The sequence below is a fragment of the Vanellus vanellus genome (genome assembly GCF_965231255.1).
Source record: "Vanellus vanellus genome assembly, chromosome: 2".
Taxonomy (NCBI): domain Eukaryota; kingdom Metazoa; phylum Chordata; class Aves; order Charadriiformes; family Charadriidae; genus Vanellus; species Vanellus vanellus.
The window spans coordinates 12,742,316-12,760,974 of NC_138906.1; the positions used below are offsets into that span (position 1 = coordinate 12,742,316).

The window sequence follows — 18,659 nt, forward strand, 5'->3', positions numbered from 1 at the left end:
AGTCATAACTGAATATGCTTCAATACAATGAATCTGGGGCTGCGCTTCATCCTGCAAGACTGCTGCAGTGGCAGCAATCCATATGCTGGGGACCGTCACCATCAGCTCCTTCTGCAGACACTGGAGAGAAGTATACGCCTGCAGAAGGGCGCCGCACCGAGTCTGTGCATATGGCAGCATTGCACAATATGATCTGCAGGAATCACGCTCCCGCTGGAGGTACACCCTAGATTTGCAAGTACCTATGTCTGGTGATAGTCTGCCTTGATGCTGTGGCATACTGTGGATGGAACGACTAAAGATCAGGGACAGGCAGAGGTCTGTAACATCATGAAAGGCAGGCAGGCAGTGAGCAGGGAATGATTATTCACTGTTTCATGCAATCCAAGCGCTAGAGACAGCGGGCTTGAAGCAATAAAAGTGTGCACTTTTTGACAACACACTAAATCACTGAACTCCCTTTTGCCGGCTGTTGTTGAGATCAGAATTATCAGTGGGCTCTGGAGAGGACTAGACAGGTCTGTTGATGTCGAAGATATGATGATTCAGGTGCAAACCCTAGCTGAGTAAATTTCCTGCTGGGTGCTAGAAAGGTACACTGAAGGGAAGATCACCGTTTAAATGTCCTTCTTCTCAATGCATCACTAACAGCAAATGTTGAAGACCGTGTACAGAGCTAAACTGCTTATTTCTAATCCTGTGTGACATTTCTTACAGCCTTAGGTACAATCAACTTCTGGAAATGAATAGGGTGGTCCTTTTCTCACATGTTCAAGATAAGGTCTTCATCAAAGACTGATTATTAGTTTACCCAAAATACCATTCCAAAGGTGCCTAGTGCCTTTGATACATTTTTATAGTATTAGTTCATGGATCATAAACCACAATAACAGTGTGTAAATGCTAATAATCACCAGTTGAAAGTGTAACTACATGTGTAGTTAACCCGGCATGGATCATCGCAACCATCCTCTGCTACCAGTGGTGAGCAACTGTTTTCATTCACAACACTTGTCTTTCTTGGGTTTCTCTGTTATCTTCCTTTTCATTACAATTTGTATATATATTTTTTAATTTAAATTATTAAACTGTTTTTACCTCAGTCCACGAGTTTTCTCACTTTTACCCTTCTGATTGTCTTCCCCCATCCCCCTGTGGGGCGGAGTGAGCGTGCGGCTGTCTGGGGCTTAGCTGCCAGCCCTGGTTAAACCACAGTCCCTTTGTAAAGAAGGCCTAGAGGAATGTGAAACAGGATTTGAATCCGTTTCAGCTAGTGGGACTCTGCCTATTGTGTCCAATGCTCAGTGAGCAGAAAACCACAGGGGTAAGCGCACCACCTCTCCGCCTTGCTAGCGTTCTCCTGGGCTGCTGTTAAACTGTTAACACAGAAGAAGGTTCTTCTGCTTGTTCAGAGCAAACCACTGAAGGTCTTTAAAATGTACACAGGTACAATTGCTATTACTAGAAGCGAACACTGAAATATGGCTGATTTAAAATGAATTCACTTTTTTCTTTCTTTTTTTTTTTTTTTTTTAAGATGCTAATAGTAACACCTAAAAATGTGTTTTGTGTGCCAAGAAAAAAATTGCTATCTTCATTGCTGGAGTGTATGTTTGACCCAAGAGAAGACTAGGCAGGATGTCCCTGAACACAGTGAAATTTGCTATTTCTCTTTCAGAAAACACAGCTTACCCTGTCCGTGCGAGCTATTTTAAAGCCAGTGCAGGCATGAAGCAGTCTTGGCATTATACCAGCAATAAGAAAATGGTGTTACAGTGTTTGGCTTGTACAAACTTCCTACATTACCTAAAAATAACGAAGTAGCACCTTTGGGAAACATTATGCAGGAGGTGCCCGCACAAGCTCATCATGTGCATAATATGTTTCCTGTGTGTACTGCTCGTAGCTTTTCCTGAAAATGTAGCCTCTCTGGGACCAATTTTGAAGGTTTTTCGGGATTTGTTTGGTTGGTTTTTTTTTTTTTTTGCCTTTGCTAAGATATGTAAAAACCTGCCGGTCCCCATGCAGCAGAACAGTGTGATGTCCATGCGTTACTCAGCAGCAGAAAACAGAGGGCTGTGCTCCCTCACTCCTTCAACTGATATTCCCCCTGGTGCCGCACCATGATCAAACCAAGGCAGATTAGCAACCACAGAGGAAAGAAGCCCATTCCTCCCACCCACTGGCTCTAACAGGGCAACGTGTCAGCCTATGTCTGGCTGGAAAAGAAACCCATCTGGTAGATGATACTAAAACTGAAAAGAGTTGCTCATTTGGTTTGGAAAGCTTCCCTCCCTTTTTTTAATGATTCAAGATGTGTTACAACAAGCCGGGATGGATAACACACAATAATTGCTTCTAGGTGATAAAAGGGAGGGCTTACTGAGGGTTATTCAGTCCTAACTGCACACTCCCAGACTTCTTGGTGTTTTGAAGACTTCACAGCTCCTTCAAACCTGGCAGCGTTCTCCTCCAGCTGTGCAGTCATGGGTACAGGCACTATCGTGACTTTGTTCAGGTGTAAGGGCCCAAGAGAATCCAATAGCTAATTTTTGGCTTACATCTAGTTCATTTAAGCCTGGTTAATCATCTCTTCCCAATTGGATTTGATTTCTTTCTTTTTTTTTTTCTTCCCCCTCCTCCAGGTCATATCACAGAAATAAAAGAGAAAGCAGCTTTTCAAGCAGAGGGCTCGTTCCTGCAGTCCTTACTTTTGCAGAAGTCCTTTTTGTAATCAAGGCAGTATAAACCGGGGGAAAGACACTACACCAAAATACCCTGTCTTTTAGTGACTGTGAGAAAAGCCAGTGAGCAAAATAAGGTAACATAAACAGGAAAGGGAAAGTTGCTCCACAGTCCCACAAACCTGAATGTACACGTCTCTTTTTGTAAGAAGTTTTTCCTTCGTTTTTGAGGCACACCATTTACAGCGCCCCCCCCCGCCAGGGTCCGCACAAGTAAAAGTGGGAATGTAAATTGAGATTAACCCTTCCTTTGATGGAGATTGGAGAACGTGTTTGCACTCAGCATCAGGGAATTTTGCATTTTACATGAGGACTGGGCTTATGGCCCGCCAATATTTGCAAATCCACCTCCTTTCCACAACTGCTCCTACACTGTAGAAATTTTATCTTTAAACTTTATTATTCGTCTCCCTATAAAGAAAAGAGACTGCTTACTCAGATTGTCTTCATCCTCCATGGTGGTTGCACCAGGACTCAGGTACTTGAAGGGCGCTATGAAGGTTGACAGTATGCTTACTTTTTCTAGAAGAAAACAGAAAAAAAGAGACATATAAAATCAGTATTTTGTCAGTGCATTCTGATCTACTCCACGCTTTTTCTCAGGTGAAAACATCTCAGCAATTCCTGTTCCTTTTTGTTCTTTCTGACTCTATAGCCCCCCCAAAATTCACAGAACTGCAATACATTTATTTCAGCTGGTATGTGCAAATACCAAATGCGCATCCCTCCTGGTTTCTGCCCCCATGTTTCTATTCCTTGGCTGTGCTTCCCAGCAATGCTGCCTGAGCACTAGACAGCTGGCACTGTGGGATGCTCGAGCTGGTCCAGCTAGGAACGGGGGAGGCAGCCAGCCCTGGGAGAAGGGACACGAGAACTGCTCTAATGGATGAGACCATCAGCTCACCTCCTCTTGGTTCCTCTCCCTGACAGAGGCTGAACCAGAAGTCTCAGAGAAAGCCCAGGTGTTGGCGGCACAAGAGACTACAACATCTTCTAATCCTAGGAACTGTTGATTTGATTTTTGGAAAACCTTTGTGGTATGCACAGGAAGCTGTTATCCAAACAATATGAATCCTACTTGAAATCCTTCTTATTCACATTCATATGAAGTGCAGTGCCTTCTACCTGCAGTTTCTGTTTATCCTGCAGGTAGTAGATGGCACAGACATTTGTTTCCAGTGCCATGATCAGCCTCTGCATTAAATCCCAGGACAGCTTCAGCAAAATGAGAACTGATACTGATATACACTAGCTCGAAATTTGGCTCAGGGATTACCTATAAGGAAAAGTTGCTGTTAACACAAAGACTAGAAACAGGGATATATTGCTTTCTTTAGTTTGTTAACTAGTTTATTTAGTTTGTCTTTTAGTTTGTCTAGGCTGAATTCCTCCTGACAAACTATGGGTACTTTGCTGGGGACCAACATTAACAGAGTGTCTACTTCAGGTGGCAGAAGAAACAGGAATAGACCTTACAAAGGCGATTCATAGCTTTGAAGGACTTAGTTGCTTTCCTAAAGTACTTCTGTGCTTAGAAAGCCTCAGTTAGGTGGAAATGCTCTTAATGCTGCACATTGTGAACAACGCTGTGCTTTCATCCTGTGGCAGAAGCATCACAACCAAACCAAGAATGTCTTCTTTCAAGTGACACAGGAAGAGTGATTTCCATGGGGACTTTCTTTATCAGTGAGAAAATATTTCTCTGAATTTCCTTCAACTACCTGGCTGCTAATCTGTCACTGGTCTGGAAGGCATTCCAGCTGAAGAGCTCTTAAACTTTTTTAGCAGCACATCTGTTAGCTTTTTGGCCTCGTTCTTCCTACACTTGCAAATAATCCTTCCTCTTGTTAAAGACTGTTATCAGAATCCATCAAAACTGACCAGATGTTTGCCCTTAGCTAGGTAACACTGCAGCTCAACTCTATTATGAGAAATCACAGTAAAAGCTGACTGCTCTTTGTTAAGTAAATACAATAAGCAGAATAAAAGATTGCCTGAAGAAAACCTTTTTCCGTCCAGAAACCTCTCAGCCCAGACTAATATATAATTAGAGTACAAATTAGCCTCCTTGAATTGCAATTTCATTAAGGGATTGTAGTGATGTCACAAACCAAAAGAATGAAGCTATTTATGAACGCTTTGGCCAGAAGCTTTTCCTAAGTGAATACTTTGATACTTTTTGCTAAGGCGTTGCTCGCTGAGAAATGTGGTATCTCTGTACGACAGACACTATCTCAGCCCATGTGAGACTGTCGGGTTGTGATCAGGATAAAGGCTGTTATTCACTCCCGACTTTCTCAACCTGTTTCTTTGATTAAAGTGAAAAAAAGCGTAGGCTTTTGGGACTGAATCCAAAGGCTACATTTGGTAAGGGGAATGCTTCAGACGATAGACGTAGGATGAGGGCAGCCCTTGGCTTCAGCACCAGCAGCGACTGTGCCTGGCTATTGAGATGCGGTGAGCTGAAGTGTACTCCGCCTGTGCCTGACTGCTGACGGCTGTCAGACCTTCAGAACTAACCCTCAAGACACTGGATAACGTACACAAACTTAAAGCTTCTTCACTGGGAAAATACTTTCGCTTCTCGTAGAGAGTTAATCCGTTCACCACCAAGCAATGAAGACACGTGCTTTCTCGCTGAAGTTGCTAATACCTACTCTTGCCACCAACCAAAAAGCAAACCTGTGTAGTTTTATACTATCCTGTCATTAGGGAAAGGAATATTCTATGACCGATCGTTCACCCCAACCCATTTTGTGCATGCAATAGGCCCGATTTACAATGCGGATTTAAAATTGATCAAATTGTTTCCCCTTTTGCCTTAAGGGACCCCTTAGCCATCTTAAGCTTTTGTTGTTACTGTTTCCAACCTGTCCCCACAGGCCTTGCTGGCGCCTTTGCTCTGTGGGGCGGAGGAACGGGATGGCCTGTAAAATTTACTGCACTCTTAGAGCAGCAATGGATGGGTTTGTGGCAACCAAACTCAGGCAGGCCCTAATAGCAGGGTATCCTTCAATCAACACAGATGATAAAGATTATAATTTAACATTTCAGTCAATTGGTTGAGCAACGGAAGATTTAGCGTGCATCTGGGAGGAGGAGGGGCACAAGGTTTTGAGTGGGCGATGAAAGAGAAGAGCTGTAGTATGTACGTAGCACAGATGAATTATCGAGCCTGTGGAGGAGGGGAAGACAGATGTCAGGATAATTAAATGTAGGTGTTTACAGGGAAATAATGTGTCTAGGTATAAAACTATTGGCATGATTGTGCGCTTCCATCTTTTGCGCGCTATGGCCTACTACCATATATATACCATAGGACATTACGGCTTTATTGCCAATGGTGAAATTCAGCGTTATTTTATTTTTACCATTTCAGAAGAAGAGTAGGAGAGGTGTATTCACACTTTACAGTCCCCATATATTTTAATGTCCATCACAATTAGTCTTATTTCCAGCAGTTTGATGAAATCTTACGAATAAGAATAAAGGACATGGCTGGATATGAAAAAGCCATACAGTTTCTCAGAGAAACACCTTTAAAGCTTCCTTTTTTTCTCTCACTCTCTTCTCCTTCTATCATTTTTTTTTTTCCCAGAAAGAAGCAATGACAGGTAGCCCAAAGTTAGAGCGGCTATTTTTACTTTATAATTGTAAATGTTCTCTGTCTGAGGAAATTATTTTTCAAGGCTATGAAAGAGAGTCTAAGAGAAGAAAACAAGACAATTCAAAAACTCTTTTCTCCAGAAAGGTAGAATACATAACCCCACATTTATGAGAACCAATACAAGGAGCTATTATTGGTTGTATTACAACTGTACCACTGGCCTCCAACGTCATGAAGGAGAGATTTCACGAGGGCCTACATGGCACAAAGGAAGCTGTATTTACAGTGGAAACTGAGAGACAAAGACCAGGTATAATGGGATTTATTTCTAGCCACCCTGGAACACTACCCCAAGACAACAGCATCATATTTTGTAGTGTATTCACTATGAAAGCACCCTTCCAAGTGATGCCAAGTGGAACTCTGCTCCAGTACCCTAAGCACAAAAAAAGCACAAAAATCACCATTTCTCCTGATGAGGAGTCTGTTATGGGAAGAAACTTCAGCAACTTCATTCTCCCGTGTTTTGGGATGGAAAAGGATTTGAATTCACGCTTCTTAAGTATATATTTTCCAACAACAGCAAATAGTTAAAAAATAATCATGAATGTTGTTTTGACAGTAGCCATATAAATCATCTAAACAAATCAGAAAACCGTTGGCCAATATATGTTTTACATGAAAACCAGAAAATGATTTAGTCCAAATGATTCAGCAAAGCCTGGCATTTAAGGCAGCCAAGTTTCCACTAAAATCTGCCCTTTTTGTGAAGTTGCTCTTGCCCTGTGGATGCAGTCAGAAGACTGGTCACAGGTCCTGTAAAAACATTTTTATTGTGAAGACAACAATACACATGTACAGCTATAAACAGCGTTTGTGCCCTTCATACCTATCAGCATGTAAAGGGCACCAGACAATACGGGCTGATCATCAAACGTACTGAAATTCTTTCAATCACCTGAATAAAAGCAATGGGAACGGCAGGAACTCAACACTCTTAAAAATCAGGCCGCATACACGTTGGACAAATTGTTTAGCATTAAGAAGAGCAGACTGAGTGGGGTCATAACAACAGTCTTCAAATACATAAAAAGCCGCTGCACAGAAGAAAGAAGCAAACTGTATTCCACGTGCATTAACACAACTAGAAGTAATGGACTTAAATTGCACCAAGGAGAATTCACTTTCGACATTCAAAAACCTTCCTAACAGCAAGGATAGCGCAGCACTGGAATAGATTGTCTAGCGGGGAGGCTGAGGAGCCGTTGGTGCTGAAGGGCTGTAGGAAGATGGTGGCATCTGCAGGGTGTTGCACCTGCCCTCGGGCCCATCCCTTATAGTCCCTCCTATCCCTGCGGGCCCCGCTAGAGAAAAGCTTGTCCTGGCCATGAGATCACGCAGCAAGGCCTAGCTCAAACTTGGAGAAAGGAGCAGCGTTTGCTAATATTAGCTAACCCGTGAGCAGAAGCTTGTGGCATGCTCTTTTGCTTGGCAGCTAATGAGCACTATTAATAATTTTTTTTTTTTTTTTTAAATGCAACTTCTGAACACAAGAAGGATTAGACAGATGGCTACCAGTGGTTTGCCAGATCAGCGTTAGCAATGTTTTACTGAATTAGTTTCATTCGCATATTCTAATTGATTACCGTAAGCTACTTTACTTGTCAGAGGTTTCTTAAATAGTATTCTTCCAAAAACACAATGCGGACATTATAAACCAGTCCTACAGAATTCGTTTGGTTTGCGTGCAGTATGAAATTACTCAGGAAGGGTCGATTCGGATGCAATAATGTAAACTCAGCATGCAAAACCTCTTGAAAAAAACCCTGATTTTTATTTCTCTACAGCAGTGTTTGCAGCTACATTCAAATAGCTACATTTTTTACAGTCCTGTTAGCCTTGGTTTATTTTGAAAGGGGGGATATAGGGAGGGAAGAGAGCCTGCACAACAGCAGATGATTCTCTATCTTCCTTCTCATCTCTTAGTCAGTTCAGGCTTGGGCTGGCAGCGATTGACAGGGCGAGGGGATTCTTTACACAAAAGAAAAATACGGCAAATTTGTGGGGAAAATAGCAACGTCTCTAAACCACAGCACTTACTGAGAAGGGCTCAGAGTCTTCTAAATTATGGCTTGTACAGCCACCATGCTGCATCATTTAGTTTAAGCAGTCAGTTTCCAGATAGGGATTTACTGGCTTGGTGTCAGAATCAGCCTTTACAGCTGAATTCGAGAACCCGCCGCCGAGTCATGAGTTACGGAGTGTGCGGAGCTTGCAGGGGCATTGCTCAAGTGCTTCTGGCTTCACAGACAAGAGGGAAGGCTCTGTGCAATGCTTTTTTATACCCACGCTGACAAAGCTGTGCCGGGTGCCTGCGAATGACCACCACGGTGCCAGTGTGGCTGCGAGGACCGTCTCTGTCCATCCCCTCTCGCTGTGTTTAAGTTAGAAGTGTGGCTGCCCTCCACACCTTCAGACGGCTTGTGCTTCTCTACGCACACAGCAGCAGCTTCGGCACGGCTCTGTGCCCGGTGCAGGAGTTCCACTTTGGTGCCTTGGGCTGCACAGGATAAATTCAAGCCTGCATACATTTGCAATGGGCTATTAACACATGCCCGTTCCTCCTTGGTTTGTGGTTGTTTTTTTTTGTTTTACTGCTACACGGGAGAGCTGAAGGTGAAGCTTTGCTGGCATCATGAGCCCTTGAGAGTCATCGGTCAACACAACTGGAACCGCACATCTACCTGAGTGGTCCAAGGCGGTGGGGGCGGTGGGGGGGGGAAGCCTGTGTACTGGACGATAAGAAAGGGTTAAAATATGTGGGACTCTTTCTGTTTGGCTGCATGCTGCTTGGCATCCCTGGGAGTGCGGCCTCGGAGGTGGACAGTTACTAAGATCTGTTTTTTATAATCGGTTTTCAGTCCAAGGCATTTGCAGTGATATCCCACCCTGGCCCACGTGGGAACAGTAAGGAAAGCTTTTCTTGGAGGCAGCAGAGGAATATGCTGAGAGAAGAACCTTCTGGTTGAATAAGATTTTTGCCTGGAACATTTTTCTTAAAAGCAGGGAGACAAGGGAATATTCAGATTAAGGAATTTAGGTTTTTAATAGAAAAAAAAGTATTCATCATTAACGGTTTTGTTCTCTGCTTCAGCAGGGACATGAAATGAAGATGTAGAGTATCAGAACACATTTCTTCTTGTCTGATAACCAAAGGGAAGATAAAACCTTGGAACATTTGGATAGTGAGTGCTTCAGGTGAAGGCTTTCAGCTGCACGAGGCAGACTGTGCTTTGAGTTAGAAGTCAGAGCTGCGAACCCAGCGCCATGAAGTCTTCCTCTGAAACAGGGCAACAAGCTGCGCAGTATGATGAAGCGCCCGTGCACCGAAGCAGCGGCCCCTGTGCATTGCCTGGAAGTCATCTGTGGCCCGCCAAGGGCACAGGTCTGCTGTAAATAGATCGGCTTGTTGCCTTTATCATTTATTTATCTAGTTCTTGGGGCAGAGAATATCTTTCTGCTCTATTGTTGTTCAGTGCTTAGCACAATGGGATCCTCGTCCAAGATGAGAGCTCTGAAATGCCGTTACATTAAATAGCAATAACAGTTTATGGTGTTACGATACTGTGGAGAACATTGAACGTGAAACACCAGTTAGCTCAGGGGGTTGGCAGCTGGACTAATCCTTTTACCTCTGCGCATCCTTTTCTGGCTGTTTGCTGACCCAGAACCGCTACCCTTGGAAAGCTTTTGGGGAAGCTGTGTGAAATCTTTTGCCAGTGATGATACAACCCCTAACGTGCAGCGGCAGGTTCGTGCCCTGCGCTCTGGCCGCTCTGCAGCCCTTCATCCCACCAGGGCCACCGCGCTCGGCCGTGCCCATTTCCTACGAGGTCAGAGTAACTTCTAGTTTAGCACTCAGGAAGCAGAAAGGGCCAGGAATAATGCCAGGCATGTCATTTGTGTGGATCCATCCAATACAATTTGCAATACAGAATATATCCTCTGGGATATGTTTAATTGACCACATCAGGGGCCTTAGCCAATGCATGCAGCATCTGCAACATTATTTCTTTCCACGGCGGCATGTCCTGCAGGTCTCTTCTCCTCCTTTTCCAGAATGGAGACAGTGGGGTTTAGCTGCAGTTCCACTGTATGAATGTAAATAGGTGTTTGAGTAAACAAATCTCAGGGGCTGTACTTCAGCGCTCCCTAACAGCCCACTCCAAGCTCCTTTACCATGAAAGACCATTTACAGAATGAAACATGTTGTGAAATATTAGTTTCTTATTATTTCTAGTAAAGAGCAAAGTAAGTAGAAAACCAAGGTGGTTGATGGATTTTTTATAAGAAAGGCAATGAGTATGTGTGTTGTTCTCTATTAGATTCCACAGAAATCAATCTGAAATCTAGTTCAGCCTAGTAAAATTAGATCTAAAACTATTTAATTTTGTTGCAAGAGTGTTTTTCTCTCCTGATGCCTTGCTTGAGGACACATAGAGATAAAAACTTTTGAGTTATTATCAGTTTATGTGCATCTCCATCTGCCTGTGGAGTGTACTATATTATGTATTTTCCAAGTGATCTAGCTGTGGCTTGGAGATGGAAGTTTAAAAATCACATATTTGCAAGCTTCTTATGCTATTTGAACATTCATTTCGGAAATATTTTTATTTTTCATTCTATAAACTGTGACAGGCTTTTTTTTCCCTCTTTTTTCCCCTCCCTTTTCTGGGATGTCATCACTTTAGAAGGAGATGCACAAGAGAGAATAATTGCATAAAAACCATCAGAGCTCAGCTGTGTGCTGAAGTCTTGCAATGGAGACCATAAAAATGGCCAGTGGATTTATTAAGCATATAATAAATCTGCACGATTAACACTACCTATGACTATTTGATTGTGTGCCAGCTGCATATCAAACAGTATTATCGAAGAGCATCTGTCTACACATTTAAGGCAAACTGAAGGGCTTCTTCAGTCACATGGGAAACTAGTTTGGCCAGTATTAAGGTGACTAGGCTAATTTCTCATTAGGCTGTGTCTACATACAAGTCTGCACTACTTAAGGAGACCTAGATAGACTGGGACAGAAAACTATATGGAAATGCTCGATTGGGCTTGAGAGAGGTTTGCCCATCACCAATTTAAACCTGTTAACTAAATGATGACTGTGTGAAACATGAGTGGTCTATGCCAAAGTCAGACTACCAAAGTTATCAAAGTTATTTGAAAGGATGCCTGGAACCGGCGGAGCTGAGGTCTGGGGAAGCAAAGCAGCTGCCTGCGCAGGCAGTGCCACAGACCGAGTCTCAGGACTGCGCATGAAGAAGGACACGGAGGATGTAAAGCTCTGCGCTGCACCACCTGATTTTGAAAGGTTTTGCCACCTTCTGAAACCAGCAGTCCGCTCGGGTACATGAAGTCTGAGGTAGGGCTGAGCTGTTAAAGCCAAACCTCAGTCGTCCAAACTCGGAGTCTCCAAGTTGAGCCACCATCTGCTGTATGAGGGGCTTCACAACCCTAGGAGAAACTGATGTCACTTTTATCTTCTGAGAGGAGGCACTGGTATGGACATGCACGGATAAATGCCTGATGACATAAGTACAATAAATCCCTCTCAGAAGGCACAAGAAATCCCTCCCTATTGATTTTACTGGGGGCCTGGACTATTGATTTGGACTGAAAGACTAACTTGTAGATGTCCAAAGTTAGGAGACATGATTTCTACCCTACCTTGCCAGGAAGTCTTCACCTGTGTTCTGGCGGGTGTTATCACTGCCTGTCGCTGGATCACACGGTGCAGAGGAAGATGTCCCACCTCCTTGAGCAATGCAGCCCCAGCAAGAAGGCTCTGCTATTGACGGGTTTTATTGATACCGTTTCAGTCCTTGATCTTCACGTAGGTTTGGGTCACAAACTGGGTTGGTTGTTACCGAAGGAGGGACCAGGACTCCTTTATGCTCACATAACTTATGCTGAGGGCACCCAAAGAACTGCAAACATTAGGACTTATTGCACATGGAGAACTATAAGATGATGTTCGTTCGTATAGGTGCAGTGTAGATGAACAACTAAGTATTTCTTTTACACTTTACAAGATGATAGTTTCACCGTATAATGAGCGGATCACCTAACATAATGATGTGCTTCACCTCAACAGAAACTGCTCTCGTCTAGTTCTTCTAAGATATCATTTTCCAGCCTGCAGTAATGCCTACAAATGGACATACAGGTATAGCTATTCATCTCCCCTCCACAACTGATGAAGGGACCAACATGAAATGGTCCCAGCCAAGGGCAGACACTTCCAGTGAGCCTGTCAGCACTCCTCTTTGAGTTGTAACCCTCTCCTTCCCAAACTGAATACCTGCTTAAATATTAGGAAATGAATGGCCTGCATCAGAAAGGTCCAGTCGGCAATTAGTGGTGAAAGGCTTTGTTTAATCTGCTCTCTGTTCATCTACTGTAAGCCAGCCAAGTGTGACCTATCTCTCTTGTACTTCCATAATAACGCATATTTAACCTGAATCCTGCCCTGATTTATCCTATATAACATGAGGCAGTCTTGTGTTAACCAATCTGTCTGTGGGCAGAAAGTTAAATTTAGGAATGCTTTTACCGAGATACACGTGCTTCTTGAGAGCAAACAATTAACTCCAAGTGATATAAGAGGGCTGAGATTTACACGGCTTTCTCAGACAAGATGCTACTAACAGAAGTCAGGTCTGCTAATTGGGCCAGTTATTTAAGTATTTAGGCACTTAAATTCCCATTTGACCCTGTGGGAGCTGAGACAGCTAAAAGGAGTTAGGGGCTGCCTTGGGGCTGTCCCAGGTGTTGCTGGTATTACAGTGCCATGTACTACAAAGCAATTACTCCAATTTCACCTGTTAAAGAATGAGCTTTTAATATTTATTAAGCTTTCCATCATAGCTTGCACAAAGTCTGAAAGCTTCAGGTTCACCACTGCTACTTTGTTAGTATCTTCTTTTCACCTTTTCAGTCCTTATTCAATCACAGCACAAATGGCTTCAAATCTATCCCTCAATTAAGAGTGGTGACAATGGAAAAGTTGGCTAAAGCTTTACAACGCAGGCTAAGTTTTCAGAGTGATGCAAAGGAAACTTGACACCTGACTCCCATCAACAATAATAATGGGGGCTATGCATCTAACTCTTTCTGCATTGTGCTGACATTGTACCCTTGAATGTTAGTACAGTCCAATAATTCTCCAAAGATGAGGCAGCTTATTTTCTCTGCCATTGCTGCTTTGCTGGCATTTTTATGGCATTCCCAGAAGTACTACCTGTCAAGAGTTAGTACTTCCAAGGATGGCATTGCTTTGGGGTGATTGAGGATTGATGTAATTAAGGAGAAGGCAGTCTACTGCTTGCCCGCGGGTATTTTATATCAAGCGTTTCACTGCACAGCTGCAATTGATGATTTAAATGATGACAAAGTTGGGCTGCTCTGTATGTGCAACAATGATTCGAACTGGGAGTTCAGGGATGTGAGTCCATTCTGAGAGTGCTGCAGAAATGGAGCTTTCCAGGAAAACTGCAACCTTCTCGTGAGCAATTTAATAACATTACTGCAAACTCCCAGAGACTGATCACAGAAAGGAGTAGTCCCAGTCACAGCTAGGGGCAAGAAAGATTAATATTGGGGAAGGAAGAGAAAAAAAAGTATATAATATCACAACACCGAATAAATCCACTGGGTGCAGTTGTTGTCTTAAGTGGGATTATCCGATTAAATCTACACAGGCTTTCGTACATATCCACATCTGGAGCAGTCTCTGTAGACTTTCTTTACAGTCAGTGAAGACTTAGCCAATATAGCCTGTGTGTACTAGTCCTGTTCTATGACTTGAATATGTTAAAACCCATGTGATATTAGACATATTATTACCTCACTGTTTAGCCCTTAATAAACTGGTGAGGTGGTAATAGGAAAGCTGCTCTTTAACACCACAGAGAGAGTTTGATAAGGATGGTCTGGGAACATAAACCAGCTCTGTGCAGAAAGAAGAGGAATCTTATTCTTCTCTTCCCTGCTATAATGTCCATAAACTCCAACTACATTTATAACTTTGCATTAAATTAAATATGTTATTTTACACAAGCACTTAAAAAGTCTACTAAATACCCAATAACAATTTTCTTTATTCCCTTGTTAGCAGCTGCCACGGTGGCAGGACTCGCACAAGAATGAAAGTGATTTAGTGCATTGATTTGCAGTTGGCACAGCCCTCCGTTCTCAAACAGAACTGATTAGCTTTGCAGGAAAGTGCCATTTACTTTTTATCGCGTTTCTTTTCTGCTCATCTCCCTTCGGTGGCTGCCAAGAGGAACAGCAGAACTGTAACCTCCTGAGCAGGTTGCTTACTTTCTTCAGCTCTGAAGTCTGCAATGCTGAGGACTAGTTTGTCTGGATGGTGCTGCAGCATCAATACGCATGCCAGGGTTACTGCTTTGAGACGCTGAAATCAGGTCCCAGTAAGCTCTTTCAGGCTGTTTCTACACAACATTAACCCTGAAAAGGTAACCCAAGTCCCACCTAAACCAGGATTTTAGTTTTTTTTTCACCACTTACCAGAAAAGCTAATAGGACACTAAGGCATTATGTCTAGCCGAGAAGATTTCTCCTCAGTACGCCACTTTTGCTTCTCAGACTGACCCTAGGGCTTGCCTTCTAATACATAACATTTGGACAACTGTGTATGCTCTTCTGCACCTCTGATCTTCTGTGTATTGAAGCTGCTGGGGAAACTCTCGATTCACCAGTTAAAAGTAAAGATTTTCTGCAGCACAGGATGACTAGCAGCTGCAGTAAAAACAGGGGGAGCCATTGAATTAGCAATTATTTTCCCTTGAAGAGCAATTCATGACAGAAGTTCAGTTTGCTTTGGATAAGACTCCATAATTTCACGGGTCAGATCCTCAGCTGGAGTGAGTCTGTGTGGCTTTATTGAAGTCCATGAACACACAGAGACATACCAGCTGAGGTCAGTGGAATAACACTATTTCAAACCAGTTAAGGATCTGATCCCATAAACTTCTCATGACTATTCGGTCTCATTAATACTTCACAGTTCTCATGCAAGTTGGTAAAAAATTCCCCAAAGTCAAAGCTTCTCAGGACTGTTAGATATTTCCAAGTCTGTTTTTACTGAGAAATAAGAATAAAAAAATAGGAATGGGTGGGAGGTTGAAAACCATGGTTCAGAGTTATTTCTGGAAACAAAGATGAAAAGATAAAGAGGGGAGAGAGAATTTCCTTCCTACTTTCTAGCTGAAATTCACTCTTAATAATATTAATCCTTTTGGAGTCTTTACAGTTAGCAGAGATGAAGAGGCTAATCTCTGCCTCTTCTACACTGGAGACTCCATTAGTTCTACTAAATAGCTGGCGCAGCACCAGAGAAAGAAGTACATACGCATTTACCTCCCTTCTCCTTTGATCTCAGCAAGAGATTATAAGACAGCTCCCATGCTCTATTCTTTCATTTTAAAATGCAAAAGCAATCTGAAACTTTCTTCCCTCTGGCACAGGAAATCCTGGTGATCGGAGAGGGCCCCTTTACTAGAAAATGTATAGCTCACTCTTCAAATGTGTCTAACTCCATTAGTCATGTGAATTCAGTATCTTTTATTCCCTCTTATGAGCCATCTTCCCTCTTTCCACACAAACAAAGAAAATCCTCTCTTCTGGTAAAGAAGGAGTTATTTGAACGGCACTGTTTCAAAAGACCACAGGATCTGCGATAGCTCCCGAGCTCCTAACAAACTGGGGATGCGCTGAGAGGGCAACATGACTACAGTCCTCTCCTAAACCACCAGAAAATAAAAGCTACCTCTTTACGGGACTTAAATTACTGCAGATATGTGTACACTCACTGTCAACAAAGCCTTTTTGGTGCAATATACCATTTGTTCTGCCACCAGTGGCAAACTCTAATGACGATGAGTTGCATTTTAGGATAAGATGACGCATGCCTTAAATTCCATTGATTACAAAGGGAAACTCGTGCGACTGGCTCAGATGTACAGGTAAATATTTGGTCAGACGAAATCAACATCGTATGTCTGGTTACCCACAGACCTCTCACACTTGCTTCCATGGAATGTCCTCCTTGACTCGCATCTAGGTGTTCTTCCTGTGGAAACACAGGCACGAGGTGGCAGAAGAAGGGAAAACCATGGCACCAGAGTGTAGGCACAACGTGGTGTCTGGAGGTGACTGAGGCTCGTACCTGCAGTTGGATGGTATAGAAATATAGATGAAGGCATGAGGTTTTGGCCTCCAAAGTGGAACCTGTAACCCTGCATCAGAGCCTAAGAGACTTAAGCTTGGAGAGCATCAGACACCTCGAACAAGGACACACAGGTGACAGCCTTCTTAGTGAGGTTTTGATCAAAGTAGTCAGTAATAAGCACTGGAGATTAGAGTGTATCCTGAATCCCATCCCTCTTCAGGGCTTGGAGAGCTTGCTTGGGGTCACTGGGAGGGACACCTTCTGTTTAGGACTTCTTCCTGAGGACTGATGTCCAGGCCCTGCGTTTCGAACTGAGAGGAAACAGGAGCAGGGATCATGACTTTTAAGAGTCGGGGTAGCTGGGGGACGACAGTGAAGGGAGGCTCCTTTGCCCAGTGTGACACAGTTACTGCGTTTACCCCGAGCAGGGCTGTGGCGGGGCTGGAGACCGACGCTCCTGGGGCTGGGACTGACGGCCCCAGGGGAGGCTGAAACGGGGTGCTGGGCTGTGGGCAAGGTGAGGGCAGCCCATCACTGCCCTCAGGGACCTGGCAGTCAGCAGACTTGCAATGCAATCTGGCTACCTGCACGTACAGTTCCTCCTCTATGTATATTTTAATGCTCTTCTATACATAATTTAACCTTTAAATTAGACCAGTGAGTTTTCAACATAGGAAAAATAATGATGAACACTTAACAGTAATCCTGCTCTTCCCCACTGCCAATTACGGCAGGCACTAATCCACCCAAAATACCAGTCCGTGCAGTAATCATATACTTAATGACCGTGCTCGCCGAGGCCTTGCTTGACTTCCAAGCCCATTGATTAAAATACGCCGGGTTCTCCTATGCAGCACAGACACTGCGAACCGCCACCGTGTGACTTCTCCCGTGAGCCCCCTGCAGCAGAGCCTGCAGAGCAGGAACACGTCTCCCCCGCCGTCCCTGCTGGGTCACCGTCCTGAGCACAGCCCCCTCGCCGATGGAGCGGGCGCGCGTCCGCGGGCGGCGAGAGCCAGGACAGGGGAGAGCTGGTGCTGCCCATGGGGCTCACCTGAGCAACCCTCCGATGGGGCCAGCCTGCAGCCCGACGTCCTGCAGGGCTGATGGTTTATTTCTTATGCTACCGTAGGAAAATGCTAGGTCAGTAGAGCAAAGCGATACTTGCGCTCTTTGTTCTTCAGCACAAGAAAGAGTCTGGGCACTGATTTGTTCAGTTTTGTAGTATTCTTGTTCAAATTCCGAATCCAGGACAGTGCAATGTATTTGGAGTTACAGGGGTCACGTCCGTAGTGCCACGGCTGAAGACCGAGACATCGCAACCGTATTTTTTAATTTTGTCAAGGCATTTGATTGTCCAGGACCATTCAGAGTGTCCAGGAGCACGCGTGCTAAGAAAATGGAAACACTTTGGCCTTGGCTGAGCTTCAGCAGATGGATTTGCTTCATATTTGTTAACAAAAGAGAGAAAGAGAGGAAGAAAGAAAAGATGACAATTTGTCTCCAGAAGTAGCCACACAGTAAATCTCCGGTGAACAGAGTTTTATGGGAGAAAGTCCGTTTCCACTATTCTGCTTCCAGACTTTATAGACGGTTTTCAGTATAAATGCAATTGTCTAATGCTGATGATTTAAATGCAAACAATCCTATCTTTTGTATCCTCGGCCCTGAGCGACAAAACTTCGGAGTTGTAATGTGACCTCTGCCGCTTCCACAAATGACTTACTAGCAAAAAAATGAACTTGTCCGATTCAAAAAGAAATGGAGAAAACCAAAGCCATAACTTCCCTGCAAAGGGACAAGAAGAACATAAAGTCATGCTCCATATGGCCCTGATACTGTAAGGTGGTTCAGGCTGTAGACTGAGGTCTGTGTCATTGATATGTGTAGAGCTCAGGATCTGTCTAGCATGCGTCTACTGCTGAGAGTGATTTGTACCTGATTTGCTCAGCGGTTTTAATCTTTTTTTTTTCTGTTTGTATCAGACTTCGATTTTTCCAGATATACTTGTCAGTAGAATTTGCTCAAATGCACTTTGTAAACATAT

The 18,659-nt window shown here is 43.6% G+C and overlaps 1 protein-coding gene across 1 annotated transcript in view; it reads right to left on the bottom strand.

The window, feature by feature from the left end:
* Positions 1 to 18,659, bottom strand: part of ADARB2 (adenosine deaminase RNA specific B2 (inactive)) — a gene marked incomplete at both ends in the record, with an annotated part of 327,918 nt that overhangs the window by 113,941 nt on the left and 195,318 nt on the right. Inside the window, one exon of the mRNA XM_082499565.1 lies at positions 3,180 to 3,266. Within this exon, the coding sequence (XP_082355691.1) occupies positions 3,180 to 3,266 (87 nt within the window). The remainder of the gene's footprint in view (positions 1 to 3,179; positions 3,267 to 18,659) is intronic.